This window comes from Muntiacus reevesi, chromosome 20, assembly GCF_963930625.1.
Source record: "Muntiacus reevesi chromosome 20, mMunRee1.1, whole genome shotgun sequence".
NCBI lineage: Eukaryota > Metazoa > Chordata > Mammalia > Artiodactyla > Cervidae > Muntiacus > Muntiacus reevesi.
Genome location: NC_089268.1, coordinates 9,146,367 through 9,171,120, shown reverse-complemented (window position 1 = coordinate 9,171,120; position 24,754 = coordinate 9,146,367). Strand labels below are relative to the sequence as shown.

The 24,754-nt window shown below is 46.6% G+C and overlaps 1 protein-coding gene across 3 annotated transcripts in view; it reads right to left on the bottom strand.

Annotated features, from left to right (window-relative positions):
• The window catches only part of GCLC (glutamate-cysteine ligase catalytic subunit), a 42,104-nt gene extending 18,813 nt beyond the window's left edge, over positions 1-23,291 (bottom strand). For all 3 annotated transcript variants that reach the window (XM_065912466.1, XM_065912467.1, XM_065912468.1), the window contains exons 1-2: positions 22,722-23,291; positions 639-751 (exon numbers count right to left, since the gene is read on the bottom strand). In XM_065912466.1, the coding sequence (XP_065768538.1) occupies positions 639-751; positions 22,722-22,871 (263 nt within the window). In that variant the 5' untranslated portion in view covers positions 22,872-23,291. The remainder of the gene's footprint in view (positions 1-638; positions 752-22,721) is intronic.
• Positions 23,292-24,754: the final 1,463 nt, after the last annotated feature.

Here is a 24,754-nt window from a genome sequence, read left to right as displayed (position 1 = left end):
TGGGTCCAAAATATTTATAAATAACTGAGTTGCACGCAGGGCACGCGCTGTCCAAGACAAACAATCCCATCCACTCTGCGGGGAAGGGTGTGAGGGCTGAAGGCTCCTTCAGTTTAACGCTGGGCTCCAAACGCAAACCCAGTCTCCCAAAATTTAGCGGGCAGAGAAATGAACATGCCCCCTTCACCTCTGTCTACTGAAATAAAGAAATATTAAAAAAAAAAACCATCTTTCCAGCCAAACAAAATCCATCTGCAAGTTTTCTCTGGCACCGTGGTTTGTGATCTTGGGAACATGTCACCAATTTTTTTTTTTTTTTTTTAATATTTAAATAGTAAACAGACTTTATGTGGCATTTACTCTTCCAAGCGCTCACTAATGTATTTAGAGTATCAGCACCCTAAGAGGCACCCCTGATTTACAGAAGAGGAAACTGAGGCCCAGAGAAGCTAAGCCCCTCACCTAAGGTGCTCAGCTATTAAGTAGAGGGAGCAGGATTTGAACCCAGGCAACTGGGAACCAGAGCCTGAGCCCTAAACTGCTGGGATCCCGTCTCCTGTACGTGGAGGAAAGATGTCACTCCAGTGGTCCTAACAATTTCAGAAACTCGAAAACAAGCCCCCCGTCCATCAGCTTACTTTGGGTTTGTCCTTTCCCCTTTTTCTTGCAGAGTTTCAAGAAGTTCCTCTCCAGACAGGACCAACTGGGCTTTTTTCTTTTCATGATCAAAAGACACCAACATGTACTCCACCTATTGAGAATAAAGGAGAGCAAAATGAACGTTCCTCCATCCAGATTCGTGCTTGATGCGACCTTCAGGAGAGAGAGAGAAGCAGGGAGGTTGGGAAGGGTCACAGGGGGCCGGCTCTTGTATGACGCGAAACCCGGAGGGAGCGGCCGACAGTGGTCTGGGAGGAGGACCCAAGCTCGCACTCGAGTCCGTCTTCTGTTTTACACAGTCCCTCATAGAAAGGTCAACACGTCCACTCTGACAAACTACTTTGAGAGAGAAGTTTTGAAAACAAGATTTTGTAAATCGTGGCTCCAAGAAGCAGTTGCATTTTACAATGTATTTCCTCAGTGGACTCACTACAAATTTATGAAAGGGGTTACCTGGGCATACTCATCAAGGTAGATGATACTTCCTCACTGGTAGGTTACTTAATCATCCCACTATAAGCCCTGCTAGTGGACAGTTAAATCATAATCAAACATATCGATATGGAAGTGTTAGCGTTAAGAGTTTTGGCAGTTTCTTTTTTAAAAAATAGACATATCTTCATTACTTTAATTTTGTATTATTTATTTGGCTGCACTGGGTCTTAGTTGTGGCAGGCGGGATCTTTAGTTGCAGCATGCAAACGTTTAGTTGGGGCACATGGGATCTAGTTCCCTGACCAGGGATCGAGCCCTGACCCCCTGCTTTGCGAGCGTGGAGTCTTTGCCACTGGACTGCGAGGGCAGACACTTGGCAATTTTGTTTTGGTTTTTCAAGAGTAAATTAAGGCCACTTCCCCACTCTGAAGTGACACAGAATTTACAATTCAAGGGGCACTGGTGCATTTGTAACAATACCTGGTGGAATTCTGATAAAAATCAAGAGTGAAATACCAAAGGAAGACTTTTCTGGGCTGAGTATAAATAGAACCTGCTTTTGTTTTCCCTGAAATTGTGTGCTGTAAGTCATGAGAGCTGGTATTAATTGTGAAGGTTGTGAACCACTCTTTCTGGTTAAAACTAGACACACGCCGTTCATAAGTCAGTGAAAAGGCTGGAGCTGGATGGTTCAGGGGGACACGTGAGAGCGCCGTTTGCACAAGGCCCCAGACTTGTGTCTCGAGGCAGCCGGCTCTCCAGAGTTACTGTGTCCGGCTTATCATAAAAGAGGCACGCAACAAGGCACCCATTATTGGCCTTATCCACCTGACATTCCGCGTGTAAATCCAGATCCCAGCCTTAAAAACAAACCAAAGTCGGGAAGCCCAGCAGCAGGCCTGGGGCTGGTCTGCTCCCCTTGGGGGCGGGGGGGCTCTGGCCTGTGCGTAACTCACAGGGACCTGCTGCCCCAGCCTTGCAAGGTGCCTGAGTCATGGTCCCATTCAAGAGACTGTTTGGCCCTTCAGCTAAAAAATACAAAAAGGAAAAAATGTTAGTAACCATAGGGAAACAGCTTGACAGGCTTAAAGGACAACAAAAAAATAAACTTTAAATTGACTTTTATTAGTTGCTGTTATGGACTGAATGAGTGTCCTGCACCCCCAACCATATGTTGAAGCCCTTCAACCTGATGTGAGTGCATTTAGAAGTGAGGCCTTGCGGGGGTGGGGGTGTACCTAGGTCAGGAGAGTGGGGGGCCCTTGTGATGAGACTTGTGACCTTCTAAGAACTGATGAGGAAGACGGGTTCTCTCCCCCATGCAAGGACAAAAACGAGAAGGTGGCCGACCACAAGCCGGGAAGAGGGCCCTCACTCAGAACCAAAACTATTCGCATTTTTGACCTTGGACTGTCTGACCTCCAGAACTGTGAGAAATAAATGTCTGTTGCTTAAGCCACCCAGGCTGTGGTATCTGTTACAGCAGCCTGAACGGATCGAGACAGCTGTCTTATTGATGAGTTCAAGTCCCTACTCTTGCTTCTCTATTACAAAATTTTTTAGTTCAAAAAAATGAGTAAGATGGCTTGATTTATGTACATGAACCAGAAACGTGAGATCTGCACCTGTACAATCACTCAAAGTTCAAATGCCAGGAAGCTCCAGGCTGCAGAATCTGGAATTGCTCTCAACATTAACAAGTTATCAGGTAACACTTACAGATTCGGGACTCCTGAAAAGCTAAAACCTGATGGAACAGGACTTAGGTCTCGGGGGTGATATATGAAAATATCCTAAGTATGAGAAACAACTTTACCTTTAAACAAGCACAAGGAGAAGTGGCCTGCTAGGAACCTCTGGATCCTCATCTTACTCACCATGCACCGTAGGCACGATCACCCACTTCGCAGATAGACAAAGAGGCTCAGAGAGGCTGAGCGGACCGTCCAGGGCAGCGAGTGTCAGCAGCGGTCTGAACCTGGGCCTGCCTGGTCTCAAGGACCACAGAGGATTTCAATCTTGGATAAGGATGGGGATAAGCTTTCTAAAAGAACTGTTGTAAGCTGTGAGGCAGGGAAAGGTTCTAATACTGGCTGCAAATCTCTCAGACTGGATTATACCTCCACTTTATGAAGCAGGCCTGATGTTACATCATAGAAGCGGAGCTCACACAATTCCAGGTAGAGATCTAAACTGATGGGTTGGCTTGCCTCTTTAGGCCCAGCTCAGATTGCCGTTGCTCTGTGCTGCATTCTGAGCCCCCCACCGTCCCTGCTGCCACCCCCACCCACTCCCCCTCGCCGCACCCCGGCCCCGGGTAGAAGGAATCCTCCTCCTTCGATCACTGGTTCCAACACATCTGCCTTGCACCATCTGTTGGGGTGAAGTTATCTTCTTAACGAGATAACATGTTTCTTCCGGAAACAGAGATGAAGAGATACTCCCCTGTTGACTGGGTTCCTACTGTCTGTCTATTCATCAAAATGAGCAAGAACTTTGGAACCAATTTATACAACCTATATTGCAATTACTTTTGTTAGTTTCCTGGTTTTGAAATCATTGAAATCCTGTTTTCAGAATCACGCTTGGCCCAGAAGTTTAAAACTTGGGTAGGGCAGAGAACAGAAAGCTCAAACTTGGTTTGAGTTTTAAATATCAGCCAAATGGGTGACATTTAAAATGCTAACAAACCAAACCCTCCTTAATTAACAAATAATCACCCATGATCTCATTAAGCAAGTGAAACAGAATATTTACAAGAGGAAGAGAAACTTTTGGATAAAATTGACTTATTTTGGGGATAAAATCTAAGTTCAGTTAGAAGGCCTAGAATTCCCTGAACATTTTATAAACTCAAATTTAAGGCTTTCTGAATTATCCTCTACAACCTCCTCCATTTTTCTGCATTAGGACTCAAAAAGCTTCTTTAGCCTCTCAGCTTTTTGTTAACTTATTTACCCCTTCCTCCATCCCAATATATGTACGTTTATCTCCAATTCTAGTTCATACAAGCCCTCAAATAAATAACTCGTTCTTTAGGAGCCAAGCTAGAACTGTAAGGGAGTTTGGTTCAGTTAACAAAAGTGACACAGTAGAATGCTTTCCCAATATAAAATACCTAAAGCCACAGGGAGTTAATTATTTCTGGATTTTTGTCCCCATCCTAAACTTCCTATTTTCATACAAAAGATGAGAGAAAAAGACAAAATCACAGGGAAAACAAAACAGGATATCACGGCCCTTCTGTACACAACATGATTCTAAGGACTGGCCTCTGCCTCCTAACTTCAAATAGCATCTACGCTGGCGTGGTGCAGGGTCTCCCTGCGTGCACGGCACGCAACACGGCTCTAAGAGCAGACACCCAAGGAGCATTATGAATGGGTAAAGGGCGACGACGACGAATTCAAATCTGCACGATTAGCATATCATTTGGAAGGAGCAAAAACAGCCATCTGTTCTCTGGACAGATTACAACTCCCTGCAAATTATTCAAGCCACTACTGTTTGGTGTCCATCAGCTGTCTCTTTAAATGTAAGGAGAACAGGACCAACAGAAATGCCCAGTTAGTTGAGACATTCTACTTAAAATGTGCACTACATCTTCTACAAATAAAATTAAAATCCTTTAAATTTCTATTGCCAAAAGACTGAATGTCATCCCACCAGATTAAAAGTCACTAATATTTCTGAGCTGCTGAATCAAAGACAAAGGCACATTCAAAGACTATTACGTGGTTTACTAATGATAGAGGGTTGCTAGGAAGGACGTGGACACGGTAGCCTTCCAGCCATTCAACGCAGGTCTGCACAAGCGGGAGGGGCTGTGTGTTCACCTGAAATTAGGCCAATAAAAACAAAGAACTTTAATTGAGGGTGATGTAAGTCAATGCTGAACACAGACAGTGAAATGCTTGTGGCATTAAAGCTCAAGTTAACAGTACTGTTAACGTAATATTAAAATGCTGACATTTTTAGAATTCAAGTCATTAAATGGCACTAACTAGTTTAAAATTAAAATATTCTTCTCTTTTTTTTTTTAAAAGGCATTCTGATACTCTACCATGAAGGTAAGGGTTTCAGGAAGCTCAGAATTTGAGGAAAGCCTAGACATTTTATAAAATGTTAAGTTTTAAATTTCTGCTTCCTAGAGATGAAAACAGTGCTTGATTCAGAATCTAGATCTATAAGACTCAGAATCAGCTACAGGCAATTTCCTATTTAGGGAGACAGTACTTTGAGAAAGTTCCTCTGTCAATTTCTGTGTACATTAGAAAAAAGGAATTTTCAAATCTCTTTGAAACAAAGTTATACAAAGGTCCCTGGGCCACCACTCTAAGTGTCTAACCGATCATGTGCCTGACGTCTGAAGAGAGGGAACCTGTCACCACATCCTTGGGGACAATGAGGTCCTAACTGCTTCCCAGGCACTGGGAGAGGACTCCACTGCTATACACCTGTTCCCAGGAGGTCAGGCCGAGGAGGGCAGGGTGGGAGGAACTTAGACAGCCACAATTTAGGATTCAGGGCCAGCTCCTCCTGTTCACCTGCCCAGGCAGGGAGTATTCTTGACTCCTACTGGAACCACCTGTTGTTTCTAAGAAAGCTGGTTTTCTCCTTACACTGATCTATTGAACAAGCCCGAAGCCATCCTGTGATCAGGCTCTAAGCAGCCGATGACCCCTGAGTGCCGAAATGCAGCGTTCTGCAGCCCCCACTCCAAGTTCTCTGATTCAAGTCCTATCTTCGGCAAGTGCTGGGAGCAATGCAGCTGCAGAGCCAGGCGGATGACTCCTGCTCTCAAGCTCAAGTGGGGCCTGAAATGACAGTCAATAACCCAAGGGGGCTAAACGGTCTGGGCAGGAGCTCAGGACGACCATCAGAGCTGGGCCTGTGTTAACAGGAGGTCCAGTCCCGCCTGGGGGATCAGAAGGCTTCCCGGGGCAAGGGGTTGGCCAGGCAAAGTAGGGGGTCCTCACAGATGCAGCCCCCTACCCGACAACTACCCTGACTGCAGGGTAATCTCTTGGCTGGCTGCCCAGAGACACAGAAAAACTGAGCACATCCCCAGGGTACCACGTCCCGTAGCCCCACCTCTAGATCATAAACTGCTTTAAAGCGAGAGACCATGTCTTCTGCCCAGAAGATGGTTCCCTCACACAGCAAATATTAATGACCAATGTTTCTGAGCACTTTCAACCACCCAGCTGGATGGCACCCATTTCCATATTAAGCATGATACCCAAGCTGGAAGCACCCAAGGACGTGCCAGGCATGGCGATGCAACTTGGTTTTAGAACCACCTGCGGTGAAACAGCGAAGACCTGGGCAACGAGATCCGAACAGCTGTGCTTAGAACGGTGGATGGACTTGAGGTGACTGCCACAAGTCCGGGAACCACCTGTAAATGGTGATATTTTAGACTGTAACTGTAGAGATGTTCTTTTAAAAACTGTCCTATTTTCCCCAAAAGGAAATGTTTTAGTAGCTCACTCTAAAGTTACATCAGGGAACTATACTGATGATAGTTACTGATAACCTCTAAGGGAAAAGAATCTGAAAAAAAAAACATAAACATAAATGTATGTGTGTGTATGTCTATACATATGTGTGTGTATATATATGTACATATAACTGAACCACTCTGTTGTACACCCGAAACACGACATTGTAAATCAACTATACTTCAATAGAAAAAAAAAAAAAGAAGAAACACACAGGCCAAAAATAAATAAAGTTACATCCAACTCTTAGAATATGTTATATTTTGATTTCTTCCCTACTATGAAATGCCGTTTCATACCACGGAATGACACAGCGTGCACACCAGGGAAGTTTACACAAAATAAAGTGACCTTGGCCTGGTCTTCCGCTGGCGTGTCTCAGACCTGAACTTCAGCTAACAAAGCAAGAGGCTCTCTATTTATAATACGTTAATCTCAAATATAACACTGCATAAAATGATGAATTTCCCGTATGATTAAGTCAAGTTACTTCCTTGAATCACTACCAAAACAAATTCTTCCCAGGCCAAGATTAAGATATGAGGCCTTGGTGAAAAACTTGCAAGATTCAGGATGAGCAGGGAAAACTGTGATGGATCTCAGAAAGGAGACGAGACCTTTCAGTAAAGGGGGAAAAAATTTTTAAAAGCCATCCTCTTCTTTATTGGAGACACTAGGCATGTGTGACTTGTTGGATCTAAAATTAAATAAAAATTTCAGTTCCCAAGTTCCTAACTGGATATTGCAAACAATTCAATTACTGCAGCAAGTGGTACTGGACAGCACTGGACTTAAACTTGAGAGAACCCACCTCCCGGAATTATATCTGGACTGATGCATTGCTGCTGGCTCAAAGGGAATCCTGCATGCAGACTGGCTCTTTCCTGTCCTACAAATGGTGTGAGACCTCTACCTTCTGGCCTCTGAACTAACACTGGCTGATTTTTTTTTTTTAACCATGCCACTACATGTCAGGCATATGGTTTTAATCTTCTGATGGTTGGATGGCATCACTGACTCAATGGATATGAGTTTGAGCAAACTCTGGGAGATGGTGAAGGGCAGGGAAGCCTGGCATGCTGCAGTCCACGGGGCGCAAAGAGTCAGACACGACTGAGCGACTGAACAACAAATGAAGGCCAGACTAACGCACTCCTACCTTATTTCTGAACCAAACTGGCAGAGCCCAACTGGTCTGATCTTACCAATTAAACTCAGGAAAGACAGCACATTGTGTGAAGTTATCAAAGGGGATGTTTGCTGCGGCCACCAACATCGGTACTCTGCAACTTAGAAACCTAAGCCAGAAGACACTTCCTCCTAAATAATATTGTAAATATAAATAGTTCTCGTGTGCTGGGCTTAGTAGCTCCGTTGTGTCTGACTCCCCCATGAGCAGCAGACTGCCAGGCTCCTCTATGGGGATTCTCCAGGCAAGAATACTGGAGTGGGTTGCCATGCCCTTCTCCAGGGGATCTTCCCAACCCAGGGATCAAACCCAGGTCTCCTGTGTTGTAGGCAGACTGTTTACGGCCTGAGCCACCAGGAAAGCACACAAGTAGTTCTTATTTATCTCGAAACACCTGCAGACTAGAACCTTCCAGATTCTGAGGATAAGTCAGTTCCTTGGCTCTTTCCTGAGAACGGGGTCCTGGTCACCAAGCGGCTGACAAGAGAGGGTGCTGTGGACCAGATGCTCTGAAGGGCAAGCTGGGGAGAGGGCAGAGAGGGAAAACCGATGGATCTCATCAAGGGGACGACACCTTTCAGTAAAGGGCAAAAAATACACAATCCTCTCCTTCACTGTAGACAGCAGGCACATGTGACTTCTTGGATTTAAGGGCTGAGGGCCCCTGGAGGAAGCCCACGAGGTGCAGGAGAGCTCTGAGCTTCAGGAGGGCGGGCTCTGGGCTCCAGGCGAGAGAGGGACAAAGCAAGCTGGCCGCTCTGCGCGTGCTTAGCGGTGAACTTGGCCCCAGTTCAGGGACCACCGTGGAGATAGGAGAAATTCGGGGGTTTCGTTCTCAGGAACTGGTCGTCGGTTAACCCACCCGACAAAGGAAGGGTGCTTTCTAAGGAGACTGAGAGCTGGTGCTGAAACAGGACGTCCAGCTCCGAAGTCACTGCTGTGTTCAGAGGGCCCCCTAAGCCCCCAGGATTCCAGACCCAAGTCGAATGTCCTTCCATCTCAGGAGGGGCTCTCATAACTGCATCTCACAGAGGTGGTGCCTGGACGCTGTGGCAGGTCCCACCAGCAGCTCTGACCTGCTGAAGACGGGGTCTGGGGGACGGAGATACGCAAACCCAAGCCCCTTCCCACCAAGCCTGGAATTCACGGGCAAAGGTTACAATCTCAGATACATCAGAGCTCCTGACTTGGGGTGCTGACGCTGGCCTGCTGCCTTGGCATAACTATCAGGTGAGGTCAGCCTGATCCCCAGAGAGGCTCATCGGTGTCTGCGCTTTTCCCAGGGCTGGACTGCTGGCAGAAGATTGGCTGAGAAGGCTGCAGCCACATCACTAAACCTGTTAACATCTGCCCTGCGGACAGAGAAACCAACTGCACATTCTCGACGCTTCGGACCTGGAAGCACACTGGCGTTTCACCGGGAGGGAGTCTCGGCCACCTGGGAACCAAAGGCATGCTGCACAGCCGCTCTCCAGGCTCGAGACCGTCACCAGAGCAGCCCCCCACCCCGCACCCACCCCACCCCACTGCTTCCCCTTCCACCTCCAGCCTTGGCTCGGAGCCTCATTTAAATCTGAGTAAGGGCTGTTTTTTTTTTTTCTTGTACAAAACGAGGATAACACCTACCTCAGGGGGTCACTAGTGAGGATTACAAAGAATCATGCCCGTCAAGTGCCTAAAGCAGAAGTGAGTCCACGTATCCGCCTGTGTTAACCTGTGTTGCTGGGGATTACTTTCTAAGGTCTTTCTAAGGCAGAATGGTGTCTTGCAAGTGTTCTTAGGGGGCCATGATGGCCTGTAATCAACATTACCAAAAAGTTTCAAAACAGAGCAGAATATCACAAGTATTTCACCCTAACGGTGCTTCCCGTGGCATTTATTTTGGGTACTCGGGGTCTCAGTAAAAGGAAAGCCTTCTGGCACAACACCCACTAGCACTGTGAAAGCAGGCTCGGATCAAGTCACTCCCCTCCCGACCACTGCCAAGGTCTGAAACTCAGAGGGAGGCAGCAGCACCACGCCAGGCAGCCGCCCTGCTGCTCCAGCCCACCCCCTCCTCTCCAGTCCTGCCCCCAGCCCGCACCATGGTGACCGCTGGCCTTGATGCTCCTCCTGGCAACCAACCACTTCAGGGCCTGGACGGCACCTCTGCTATCTGCTTGGAAAGCTCTGGCTGCAGGCCTTCGGGAAGTTGGCTCCAGTCGGGCTCTGGTCAAGGACCCACTCTTCAGAGGACCCTTGGCTGACCCCCAACACCAGGACCCCTCTTGGCCCCACGTCCAAGGGCGCCATGCACACTTGGGCCTGGTGAAGTTGTGGAAGGTGGTTACCCTGGCCAGAGCAGTCGCAATTTCCCCTCTCTCCTCACAAATATTACCATCATGGACATTCAGACATTGTTTTAATCTCTGGAAAATACGGAAAAAAACCCACCGTGTCCCTTCCAAATCCAAACTACTATTTCTGTAGTTACACTCTTCCAGAAATTCTCACAGTATAGGATCATCTTTTTCTTTTCCTCTCAAAGGCAAGACACTGCATACTCTGTATTGCCAGGGAGTTTCTTTTCAAATGCATTGTCTTGTTACCCAAGGCTCACCCTTTCTAGCACATGATCTCTTAAATTGCACGCATACATCAGTGGAAATCTTTCTAAAGTTGATTACGTCTTCTTGTGCTACAACAGGAAGACACTGGACACACTGCCATTTAGTAAGGCTTCAGACTCCGGGCAATTTCATTTCTTTAACGAGAGTGGTAACAGAGCAAGGACCTGGGAGGCAGGCACCAGCTACCGCGCTTAGATCTGCTTCTCCAAACTGCTCTTGGCATTGGTCTCTCACTTCTGCTTCAACTGGCTTTTGGTAGTTCATCCTGAGTGGAGGAAGGAGATGACTAGCATGCAGGAATAGTGTATAAAGTGGGTGATCTCTGGGTGAGGGCTTGGGACAGGCTTCCAGGAGTAAAGTGCACGCCCTCTGTGCTGCATACTTGCTTCCTAGCTGTGGCTGTTTGCATTCTGGAGCCAGCAGTTCCTGACCCCTGGGTCCCTCTCACCCAGCCAGAGTGGCCCTGGGCCGAGGCAGCAGTGCAGGCTGTGCTGGATGGCGCGCCTTCCAAGCACCCAACTTGTGTAAACACGTGAACACTTGAGCGGGAAATGAGGGGAGTGCTCCCAAATAACCTCTCTAGGTTGCTCTGAGGCTTCCAGGGCTCAGCATATTCTTTCAAACAAAAACCTTTTTTAAATTAAAAAAAAATGTAAACGTTCGCGGAGGCTCTGGCCTCTGAGGTTTGTTTTAAAACCCTGCTTCTTCAGCACGCAGTTCAAAAAGAAGTTAACTGAATCCATAGGACCGAAAAACAGGCCTGGGGCATGGGAGACAAGACAGTGGGTTTGTGTGAACATCTATGTAATTAGGAACATCTGGTTTGGGGGTTCTTTTTGTAATCTTGTTGTGGAAATAAGTTTAATTACTAAATCCTGACCGTAGCAGACACACACATCTAAGGACGCTGAGAGCTCTCCAAACAGCGTTCAGCTAAATGGAGCCACGGCTATAGGAACTCTCCAAAAACACACCGACACAGGTAGCCAAGCTTTCTGGATGCCTATAGAAGGTGTGTTCTTTTGGCTGGACGTCTAATGCTTATGATTCCTTAATTTCTCAAACAAATCTGAGAAACTCAGCCTTTAAGAGGCGGCGATTCAGGGTCATTGCTCTAAATTACTCAATCCTTTATGATCAGTTTCAGTATACAGTCCCCTTGGCTACTAAGTTCAGTGACTAAAATGCATACGCTTTCCGAGCTCAATTCTATTTCTTTCTGAGACTCATAATCAAGATTTCAAGGACCCTACAAGCTGTGAAAACACGCACGGGCTTTGCGCCATTTATCTTGGCAGGAAACCAATTCTTGCTCTTTTCCCAAGTTCTTAATATGTTCGGGATCGGTCGCTGCCAAAGCCTCCGGTCCCTGCCTAACCAGTCAATTTGGGCTCACTTCCGTTCCCGTCCCCAGACCCCCTTGAAAGCCTGCCACCCTCCCTGCCCCCAGGGTGACCCACCGCCCCCGCTGTCATTCTTGGGGTCCCACACACGCCCGGGTGCTGTGTGGGGGTCCGCGGGGTTCAGGGGCACTGGCCAGGCTTCCTCTCTGGGTCAGGCACCTCTCCCTCCTCAGTTCTAGCCCTGTCTGCAGGCCTGCAGCCGCCCTACCACACACACGGCCAGCCCAGACGGTGCCCCGGCTTCCTCTGCACGTCTACCCAGTGTCTCTGCTACACCAGCACGGGGCTCCTTCACCTGGAGAGCCCCAACCCAGAGGGCCCAAGCAGCTCCCCAGGAGCCAGCCCCCGGCCCCCACTCCAGGTTACACTCTCTCCCCTCCCCCAGGGACGAGGCGCCCTCTGCAGTGGGAGCTCCAGGCCTCCAGTTACCTTCCCAGGCAATGTTTCCACCCGCTCCGAAAGGACCTCGGCTTTCCTGGTGGCTCAGCTGGTGAAGAATCCACCTGCTATGCGGGAGACCCGGGTTCGATCCCTGGGCTGGGAAGATCCCCTGGAGAAGGGGCAGTGTTCTGGCCTGGAGAGTTCCACGGACTGTATAGTCCATGGGGTCGCAAAGAGTTGGACAGGACTGAGCGATTTCATTTCACTTCTGAAGGGACCCAGGATTCGCCTCCCTGCACCACCATCCCTAGACTGACACTCCTAATGTCAGGCGCTGCCGCAATGCAAGGCCCATCACAGAGGCCCTCCTACAGCCTCGGCCTCTACCCTTAACCCATGCCCTGCTCTGGCCCCACGCCATGGCAGAGACCCTCAGCTTCAGGAGCTCCACAGGGGCACATCTGGACACGCCCCTCCCTGACCCCCTGGCCACCTCCATCTGAGATCCTCCCAGAAGGCCCCCCATTCAGCCCCCATCTCTAAGGCTCCCAGGATTTGCAGGTAGAGAGCAAAGTTCTTCCTCCTCCCTGTGCCCCCACTGCCCCCTGCCAGCACGCCACGGGAGCTCTTCCAGGGCAGAGCACACCTCCCTTTCCTTGGTTTCTCTCTTCAAGCCCATGACCGACCCCGGGAAGTCTGTAATAAACAGCAGTCACTTGACAAATGCATGAAAGTCATCCATCACGGAAATAAAGTCACAGTGTTTTGCCACACATAAATGAAGCTGAAGTCTTAGCTTTTCTGAAAGAAACATTCTGCAATATCATCTTGCTTTTTTAAATAGAACCATTGTGAAGCTCAAAGAAGTTTACGTAGGAAATTAAAAGTTTCTAGAAACCTAATATCAATGGGTTTGTAATTAGATTACTTTTTCCAGTAGCCAGTAAAACATGTTCTCTTTGAAAAATGCTAAAACCCAAAAAGGTAACAGGATAAGGAAATGAAATGGATTCTACCACCTCCTGTACACATTTCCTGATTTTCGTAAGTTATGTGGAGTTTTTTTCTGAAACAGTTAAATATCTGAGAAGATACACCTGAAATTGTAGGGCTTCCCTGGTGGCTCAGTAGTGAAGAATCTGCCCGCCAATGAAGGGGACACGCGTGAGATCCCTGGGCTGGGGAGACCCCACAGGCCCCGCAGCAGCTAAGCCTGCACACGATTGAGCCAGCGCCCTAGAGCGCAAGAGCCGCAACTACCAGGCCCACGTGCGGCAACTGCTTAAGCCCTTGTGCCCTGGACTCCGTGCTCTGCGACGAGAGAAGCCCCCGCACCCGCAACTCGAGAGGAGCCCAGTGGCCTGAGGGCTTTCTCCAGTTTTGGAGAGCGGGGACTCCTTGCTAGCTGTGGTGCACAGGCCATTGCGGGGGCTTCTCTTGCTGAGGAGCATAGGCTCCCGGGCCCGCCGGCTTCAGGGACTGCAGCGCGGGCTCTGGAGCACAGGCTTAGGAGTTGTGGCGCACGGGCTTGGCTGCTCCGAGGCATGTGGGGTCTTCCCAGACCAGGGAATGAACTCGTGTCTCCTGCACTAGCGTGCAGATTCGTTACCACTGAGCCACCAGGGAAGCCCGATAAGTTATTAAAAAAAAAAAAATTGTAGGGGCTTCCCTGGAGGCGCAGTGGCCTGCTTCCAATGTGGGGGCACAGGTTCAATCCCTGGCCAGGGAACTAAGAACCCACAAGGCATGCAGTGCGACCAGAAGGTTTTTGTTTTTCTGAATTGTATGTGTTGCACTCAGACGCTTCAGTCGTGTCTGACTCTTTGTGACCCTATGGACCATGGCCAACCACGCGCCTCTGTCCATGGGATTCTCCAGGCAAGGATACTAAAGTGGGCTGTCATGCCCTCCTCCTTTGGATTGTATATATACACACACACATATATATACACAAGTAAGCACACAATTCAAAACCAAATGATAGAAGTTTTTGATTAGTCTTACAGATGAGGGAATTGTGGTCCTGATGTTCTGTACCGAAGATCACACAACTGTTTGGAAGAAGACCTGAGCTGTGCTCCCACCTTGAAGTTAGCCCATTCTTACACATGTATGCAAACTTCAAAATAATTGTGTTTTAACCTACACATGTATGCAAACTTCAAAATAATTGTGTTTTAACCAAATATGAACAGTGATACTAAGTAATGAACATTACAGCATAAAGGCAAAGAAAATCCTGACTTTAAACATTTGGCTATATCTAGGTTGCTGGAGATGTAAGCACGAGGGCTAGCTTCTGGACAAAGTTTATAGACAAAGGAGAGCAAAGCTGAAGGAAAAACAAAAAAGGTGCAGCAAAGACTTCCACCTCTGATCAAGATGGAGTAATAGTGATCAATGTTACCCTCCCACATGAAACAACAACAACAAAAAGAGAGGGAAAATATATGAAAGGATTTTCAAGACATTGAACTTTAGAAAACAAAGGGCCGAGATACCTGTGATACAAGGAAAATGTGTGAGTGAGTGAGACCGACGAATGCCCCAGCTTCAGGCCTGCAGAGAGGCATTAGAACCTGGGCAGGGAGGTGAGGCAGAGCCTGTTGGGGAAGGCGGCTCCCTGAACTGAAGGCAGAGAGCTGAAGGTCTGAGCGAACCAAGTCAACTAGAGGTCACAGGACCAAAGAGAGCTGCGCAAACAATCCCGGAGGTCTGCAGAGGGTGCGCATTACGGACTCGGCGCTGACCGGGCCCGCACGTGAGGCGAGGACCCATAGCTGGGACAGGGTGCCTTCCCACCAGCCAGAACGGAGCGACTCCTAGCTCAGGGCACTGCAGCAAGTCCTCCCGAAGGCCTTGCCTCAGCAGAAGGGAATAACTAGCCCTACGCTGAGACTTCTCGGCCCAATAAATTGTAAAAGAAAGACCCGAAAGGATTAAATGTGCTTAGTCACTCACAGTTGCGTCCGACTCTTTGTGTCTCTTTGGACTGTAGCCCGTTGGGCTCCTCTGTCCATTGAATTTTTCAGGCAAGAATACTGGAGTGGGTTGCCATTTCCTTCTCCAGAGGATCTTCCTGACCCAGGATTGAACTTGCGTCTCCTGCATTGCATGTGGATTCTTTACCGGTTGAGCTATCAAACCATCTCCAAATAACGATATTTCAGAATAAAGCTTTTAGGAAAATACAAATATCAAGCACCCAAGAAGGATCCAAAGATTATCTGTCATGCAAAGAAGCAGAGGAACCTACTGAAAATAAAGAGGGAAAAAACAAAATCAATTGAATCTTACCTTAAATGACAAAGATAGAATTAGCAAAAATATTGAAACAGTTACTAGAATTGTATGCCGTATGTTCAAAAAACAGTTTTAGCAAGGTTGCAGGATACAATATAAATACACAAAATCCATTTTATTTTAATATATTAGCAACAATCAGAAATTAAAACTTAAAGAGTAATGCAATTTACAATAAAAAATATGAAGCTGATAAATCTGACAAAAGACACAAAAGACTTGTCCACTGAAAACTACAAAACACGTTGAGAGAAAAACAAAGACGTGGAGAGATGTCCTTGGGTTGGAAGCATCATTATTAAGATGTCAGTTCTCCCCAAATGATCTATAAATTCGATGCAACCACAGACAAAATCTGAGCAGGGTTCGTTTTGGTTAGAACTGCCAAGCTGTGCTAAAATTCATGTGGAAATTCAAAGAATCTAAAAAGATCAAAACAAGATGAAAAAGAGCAAAGTTGGAGAGTTAACAGTACTTGGTCTCAAAACTTATTATAAATTGTAGCAATAAAAAAGAGTGTGGTATTGACATAAAGAATAGATCAATGAACAGTGCAAAGAGTTCAGAAATGAAACCACACATGCACAGGCAACTGACAGTCAAAGAATGTTCAAAGACCTTCAGCAACGGAGAAAGGATTTTTCAACAGGCGGTGCCAGAGCACTGCACAGAAGCAACCAAACCCCAAAATCCACACCCGGCATCATATACAAAAATTAACTCCAAAAGGGTCATAGGCCTAAATGTAAAACTAGGGAAAGATTTCCTTGATACCAGACCAAAAACATAATCCTTTAAAAAAAAAAAAAAAGGACAAATTAGATCTCATCATAACCAACAACTTCTGTTCCTCAAAAGACACAATTAAGAGAATGAAATAGACTGGGAATACAAATGCGCAAAGCATGTATCTGATAAAAGACCTACATCCAGAATATGAAGAGCTCTCAAAATGCAGTAATAACAACTCAGACAGACAAATTATTTCAACACACTTCACCAAAAGAAAATAATACACAGATGGCAAACAGGCACATGGAAAAGTGCTCAACATCAGCAGTCTTAGAGAAATGCAAATAAAAAATACAATAAAACACCACATCAATTAGAATGGCTAAAATTAAAGAGACTAATATAAGTGTTGACGAGGATGTGGATGAGCTGAACTAGCATATTCTGATGATGGGAATGCAAAACGGTACAATCACTCTGGAAAAGTTTGGTAGTTTCCTTCAAGAGTTAACGTACATCACTCCTACAGAATAAACAAGAATAGATGAAGGCATAAGTCCATACAAAGACTTGAACCTTTACTTTCATGGTTTTATTTGTAATAGCTAAAAACTGGATACAATTCAAATAGTGAAAAGATAAACAAATTATCATGTATACATAACAGTGGAATACTACTCAGGAATGAAACGATTTCCTAGATATAAAACTAGGAAATGCAAATTGAGCTATGGTGACAGAAAGCAGGTCAGCGGTTGCCTACAGAAGTGAGGGACAGAAAGCGAGTTATGAAGAGACACAAGGATGTTTCTGAAGATGATGCATCTTCATTATGTTGACTGTAGGAGCTGTTTCATAGGTGTATGTGTATATATATATAGTTTATATATATATCAAGACTTAGTAAATTGTACAGTCTAAATATGTGCAGCTTATGTCAACTATATCTAAATAATGCTGTTAAAATACACCTAACTTGGTCAAATGTATAAACAGAGAATATGAATAAGCAAGTTCATCAGGATTATGGTCTATCCAGTTAATGCAACAGCAGTAATGCCCCATATAACAACATACTCAAATGCCTCGGGCATCGAAACAAACATTCAGAAACACAAATTCTGTGTGAGAGGCTCAAATGATATTCTACCATCTTTTCTTAAGATATGGGGTCTTACACTGAACTTTACTGAGGTTTCTCCTTCAAAATGAAGCTACCCACAGAGTTTTTGTAAGTACATTTGCTAACACCACTTCTAGCCATTTCTGGAAGTGGCACCACTAGAAATGGTATCCTGGACGTTCCTCTTCATGGAGAGGAATTCAACAGGGATACGATGGGGTGTTAGTAACTCGTTCAGAAGTCTAGAAACATCCTCGAGGTGAGCCGGGTGTACAGAAGGAATAAATCTTTCCTTCCATTGTGTTTTCCTCGTGCCTTTAAGGTACAGCAAAGCTTCTAGGTATCCAAAGACCCCTGCATGCTAATCCTGCGGTTCACTGCACGGGACACCACCAGCAGGCACAGAACCTCTCACCGTCTCACCTTTATTTACTGCTCGCTGGCCTGGAATGACTTCCCTTTTCTTTATCTAGATAAATCTCTAGGGCAGCTTCCCAATGACGTGCTGAAGCAGCAGGATCACCTGAGGGGTTGTGAGTCTCACATGTCTGCAAAGGGCACAAGGGAACTTCTGGAGGGCATCAAAGTGTTATATATGTTTCATATCTTAAATTTTGACTGCGGGAGCAGATATCTGGCTGTATACACTTCTTAAAAGTCACTGAGCTCTACATTTAAAATGGGTGTGTATTATTATATGTAAATTATAATTGAATGAAACTGGTTTAAAAAGAAAGTCCGCATAAAACTACACAACACAAAATGAACAAAGGGGAAAAAAAATCCCAAAGTGAGATGGACACCAGAGGAGGTACCCAAACTCAATTCCTAACATACAAGAAATTGACCCTTGAACCAGGAGGGGGTCAGCGATGCGGACTCTCCCCATAGCCTGACATCTGATGTTAACTTTATGGTATGGATCACGTAGTTCGTATTTACTGAAAAAAATAATAATCCATGTATAAAGTGGACCGGTGCAGCTCAAATCCAGCTCAAAACCTCAACTGTACACACAGGGTCAGTGATCTGGTTCTCTAATCTTCAAAAATGAACCTCTTGGTTGAAAAAGGTAATTATGGGGGGGAAAAAAATCACCAGAAGGCTCCAACCATGTTTCACTCTTTTCCCTGGACTTCATTGCTGAGCTTTAGAATGTCAGTAAATGCTGTTAATGCCCATGATGATGGAAAGAGAGGGAAAGATACAGCAACTGCGCTTCATGTGCAGAGAACACACGATGACTGATGGACTTTGCAGGACTCTCAGAGGAATTTGTGCTCAAAACCATATTCTAAGAAGTCAGTGTCAAATAATGCATTTAAAAAATACAATTTAAATTCTGAAATGCAGTTCAAAAATACAATAAACCATGACTAAGTTTATGGAACACCATTATATGTGAACGGCACATTTCAGTTAAAAACCCACAAAAATGGAATGCCTCATTCCCCAAAGACCATGGCTATTTAAATGAGACATTTTAAATGAGGTATGTTGGATATTTAAACATTTCCAAGTACATAACTTAATCTACCATTTGAGTCTTACTTAAAAGACTAGGCACTGACTTGTAAGACATTTCACCAACATTATCTCATTTAATCTTACTAACTCTATAAGGAAGGTATTACTCTCTCCGTTTTATAGATGACAAAACTGAGGTTAAGAGAGGTTAAGCAACTTGTCCAAAGCAACACAGAACCTTCAATCAGATTCAAATGACTATGCTTTTGTCCATTCTAGATTTATAATTCAGGATATTACTTTTGCTATAAAATCATAAGCTTATTAACAAGCTATGCATTTTCTAATTAGTCATGTAAGCATCCTCAACCTACACAGTAATTTGAAGTTCAATGAGTGATATGCCAGCCCTTTATAAACCGATCTCATGGTTTTATGCATGATACCAATGCACTCATAAATATTAAAGATGTATTTTCCTCTTAAAAGTTCACATGCACTTATATCTGCTAATTAGAGGACAACTGACCTTCTTTCCTTTGAAAGTCACTATAATACTGGGTCAAAAAAAAACACACACACTCAGAAAAATGTATGTTTCCTTTAAAATGTTTTTCTGATACCTCTCTAACCAGGAGAGTTTGAAGAAATTTGATGAAATCTCATACATTGTAAATAATCCAAAACCTGGTATAATGTGTTTAAGAAAGGTACCTGGAGTCAGACAGATTTCAATTCCGATAATGCCTGTGCCACCACGCAGCTGAAAAGGCTGGCAGGTAGCTGACGCTAGAGGGATGTTGGAGTCGTGTTTACTGCAGCATGTGCAGCTTTTATAAACTTCCTACGTTTGTCTTTTAACGTGCATACTCCAAGTTATAAACAAAATCTGTACCTAAACGGTGTGTGTGGGCTGGGGAGAGAGAAGTGCTTTTTTTTTTTTGGCATAAAAGAAGGCTTAATAGACATCAGGGCCCCCAGGAGCACCCATCTCAACTTCCCCAGACCCCCATCCTGGGCCTGCAAGAAGTATCTTCTCTGTACCTGGGAGTTAGAAGTTTGATTTCCCCCAGAAACAGCACGATCACTGGTAGCTGGGGTTGGGACCTACCCCCACACACTTTCAAGGCGAAACCTGCACCTGTAGGCTGACCTGGGACTCTGCCTGTTTCTAAGGTTCTCACGGGAAAATAATCCTGAGCTCCAAAAGCCAGCACACACATTTGCACAATACAACCCCTTTGGCCAGCCTTCTCTCTCTTCAATCAGCAGTCTAAAGATGAGCTATGCCCAGGGGGATTTCAAAGAGAAGCAACTCTCTCTTGTTCCAAAGGAGAAAACTGAGGCTCATGACCACATAGGCCGTTGGCAGGCCTTGGAATACAACACCAGGGCAGCTCCAAGTGCAAGTTCTTCCTGATAACCACCACCAAACACTGCCCTAGCACCAGGCATTTCCAAGATGGCAGGCTCTCCTTCCAACCATGGGCTTAGGGTCCTTTTTTCTTTTTTTTAATCCAAGTCCATGGTCCTGTAAGCACAACACCAAAACCTCCAGAAAGAGCAAAATTTGGTATCACACCAACACAGCCCAACCTATCATGTCCCAAACACCCCTTTCTGTCTGGTGGGGCCAACTTGCATCTCCGGGGCCACAGTCCCCACCACACCCTTCCCCACTTTTATCTGCCCGGCCTGATTCCTGGTTGTCGCCTAGCCTTCTGCATACAGACAAGCTCCCCTGTGGGCTGACCCTGCCTGCAGACGTCAACCAGTAGTGGTGACAGGGAGCTCCCACCAAGTGCAAGGATCAGTGCTAACAGGGTTAATTTTCGTCCTGCTCTCAGTACCTCACCTCTGCCACGATCAGTGTGGGACCCTGACCTCCAAACTCCTTTAGCTGCAACCACAGTAATATTTTACTGCAATACAGGCACCCAACATACCACCCCCCACACACTCAAATTATTCAGGTTTGACATAATATCCTTGCTATGTATGATAAACTGATACTCTTCATCCTACTCCTCATTTTTTACAGTCTCAGAGAGATAAAAAAAATCTGCTATAAAAAAAATCAGATTCCTAAAATCTTCTAAGTTTATTTCTCAACCTACTAATGGATCATGAGCTCCAGTTTGAAAAATAATTTTCGGTAACATAACAGTGATTACCTTTATATAATGCCAGAGGTACACAAATACCAGCAAATACTTAGGTATGAGATCCCGCACCCCCCACCCCCTCCCACCCGGCAACCCTCAAGTCACATCTTCTCTCTGCCCAAAGATGCAGAGGTACCACAAAGGAGAATCAGCATTTGGATGCCCCAGGTCAAGAAGAGAGGGCGGACCTGGGGCAGACTAAGGTGTCAGGCAGACTAAGGTGTCAGCAAAGTGCCATTCCAGGAGGAGGAAGAGTGCGGCTTTTCTCTTCCTCACCTGGGAAGTCTACACACTCTCAAGTCTTCCCCTTAGGTCAGGCTGCCCATTTCCCAACTGGACTGTCAGTGCTGGCGGGCAGGAATTTCTTTGTGAAAATCCTACACTCTACCCAGACATGACTGAAGCATGATTTAAAGTAATAATAAATGGTCAGTGGGTTATTTCTTAAATCTAAGACAACTTTCCTAATTTGTGGTTTCTGATAAACAGTAAACTTTTCATTGCTAAGGACACTGGTTTGTTAGCGGGGGGAAAAGGAAAGGGAGATGTGGGAGGGAAAAAAAAATCTGGAGGGAACACAAGAAGAGATCAAAAATACATACAATACACAAATACATAAAATGTCGGATGCTGTTGAAAACAAAACCAAGGAGCTTGAGACTAAAACTGAAGAATTATCACCAAATACATACTGTACCCCTCTTCTGTCCAATAAAGTATGGCAAACCATATAGTAGAAATATGAGTTACAAGTCAAGTTACTTTTCTAGCTTACAAGAGCACAATTCCTTCAACTACTATGAGAGACAGAGGCATTTTCTGATCATGGAAAAACTAACTTTTTGCAAGGAGACAGATCTGGCACTGGTGTAGCAGCACCCTGACACTTAGGTCAAGAGTGATAACACCACCGAGAAGATAAATAATTTACACCTGAGCAAGCCATGGAGCGTAAAACACGAAAAACAGGTGGACCTTTTGAGAAGTCACTTGATTCAAATTGTATATACAAGCGATTCTTAAAAACAGGAAGACAAGGAAGGCACAGAAAGCTTTGGTAGAAAAGACTCTTAACAGGAGGCAGTGCTTTCCAGATCCTTCCAATAAATAATGGTTCAACACTGAAAATCTAGAGGCATTTCACCTGGAAGCCCACACATGGGGAAGCACGGATTCGGAAAGTTTACAGGCTAAATTTGAGCCATGGAAAGGCACTAACAAATCCTAATTTTGAAGCTCTCCGAGTTTCCATAACTTGTTTTAATTTACACCTATAAAGTTGTGGTCGAGGGGTGGTTGATGAGAAGCTGGAGGCTTAAAAGGTACCTGGATGAGGTGGGGAGGAAATGAAATCCTTTAGACCTGATCCCGAAAAGCAACCGGCCTTCTGAAACCAACCTAGTCCCCTTCACGTTAGTGGCATTCTGAGACGGGACGGGGACAGTGGATCAGCAGGCGGCGGCGGCTGACACCCCAGCCTGAAAACTCCTCCAGGGACACGGTGTCACACTCTGGCACGCTCACGCCTTCCCAGAGCCCGCTCCGCGTTTGCTGAATGGAGAGGAACCCCAAATGAATGAATGGGAGAGAGGCGTCTGGCCAGAGGATCTGAGCAGCAGGGCCCTGGACAGCGCCGGGCACCCGCGGGCGCGGGGAGACCCTCGAGGCAGAGCGGCGCAGGGCGCGGACCGAGGGGGACGGGGCCTCGTCGAACAAAGGCGCGCGGGGCGGCGGGGGGCCGGGCGCTCACCTCATCGCCCCACTTGAGCACGTCCTTGTGTCGGTCCTTGACGGCGTGGTAGATGTGCAGGAACTGGAGGATCCCGTGCCGCCGCACGTGGTCGGCGTGGCGCTGGGTCTCCTCCCAGCTCAGCGGCGAGCCCTGGGACAGCAGCCCCATGGCCGCCCCCTCTCTCCGCCCTCGGGGCCGGCGGCGGCCGCTCCGGGCTCGGGGCGCGCGGCGCGGGCCGGACGCTCAGCTGCCCGCAGAAGGCGGCGGCGGCACAGCCCCGGGGTGGGGTTGGCCCCAGCCGGCAGAGGGAGGGTCCGGTCCCCTCCGGCTCCCAGGCGCGGGGTCCTCGCCGCCCCGGGGACCGATCCAGGGGTCGGGCGCACCGCGCGGGCGGCGGCGGCGGCGGCCCCGAGGCCGGGCTGTCTGGCTGGCCCTCCGCCCGACCCCTCGCCCGTTCTGGCTGCCGCACCGCTCCTGCTTCGAGGCGGCGGCGGCTGGCGCTTCTCTTTGCCGGTGTCGTGCACTAGCTCCTTCCTACTTGTGACCAAAACCTGCGCCGCCGAGCATGCCCAGTACTCCCGTCCGCCGGCCGGCCGCTCCCGGGCACGAGAGGCCGCTCCGGATTTTATAGGCTGCGGAAGGGGCGGGGAAAGGGGCGGGCCCGAATAGGGGGCGGGGCCGAGCCCCCGCGGAGACTCGGGGGCCCGGTGTAGGCGTGCGGAGGCGTGGTTAGGGCGGAGTCCAGAGGGAGCTTCCGCGGAGGCCACAGTCTGCTGGCTTTAGGCAAATAATCTCTGTGAAATTCCTTTTTTTTAAATCCGAAAAGAGAAACTGAGTTGGGGAAGAAAGTTGATTATCCGAGCTAATGAAAAATCCACCAGATTATTTTTTAGGTGAGAAAGGCCTCACACTTATAAAAACAGGGTGAGAGCATTATGGTGTGGCCAGAAAATTTGTCTATAGGCTTTAAGACGTGAACGTATTAAGTATTTGTATAGTCTCTATTTGATGACATAGGTTCTTTATGGCGCAGACACCATTCCGCAACTACAGGGTTGCAAGTCACCCATCAAGCGATTAAAACGACATTCCTGTGAGCTTACCATGGAGGTGGAAGATATTAGGAACTTCTGGAGTTGGCCCTATCTTGGAGGGAAAGGGAAAGAACGAGGTACGTCGCCACCAAATGATTGTTCAAATAATGTGTTAACAGAGAGATGAGATGACAGATGAGGCTAAAAGTGACAGCAGCTAGATCATACACATATTGAGACCAGAAAGTGTGTACTTACTGTGCCAGCTTCCCTTACACCACAGCTAACATTTAGTGAGCACTGTGTGGATCACAACAAACTGGAAAAGTCTTCAAGAGATGGGAATACCAAACCACCTGACCTACCTCCTGAGAAATCTGTATGCAGGTCAAGAAGCAACAATTAGAACTGGACCTGGAACAATAGACTGGTTCCAAATTGGGAAGGGGGTACGTCAAGGCTGTATACTGTCACCCTGCTTATTTAACTTATATGCTGAGTACATCATGAGAAATGCTGGACTCGATGAAGCACTAGCTGGAATCAATATTTGCCAGGAGAAATATCAAGAACCTCAGATATGCAGACGACATCACCCTTATGGTAGAAAGCGAAGAAGAACTAAAGAACCTCTTGATGAAAGTGAAAGAGGAGAGTGAAAAAGTTGGCTTAAAGCTCAAAACTCAGAAAACTGAGAGCATGGCATCTGGTCCCATCACTTCATGGCAAATAGATGGGGAAACAGTGGAAACAGAGACTTTATTTTTGGGGACTCCAGAATCACTGCAGATGGTGACTGCAGCCATGAAATTAAAAGACGCTTGCTTCTTGCAAGAAAAGTTATGACCAACCTAGACATCATATTAAACAGCAGAGACATTACTTTGCCAACAAAGGTCTGCCTAGTCAAAGCTGTGGTTTTTCCAGTTGTCATGTATGGATGTGAGAGTGGACTATAAGAAAGCTGAGCACCAAAGAATTGAGGCTTTTGAACTGTGGTGTTGAAGACTCTTGAGA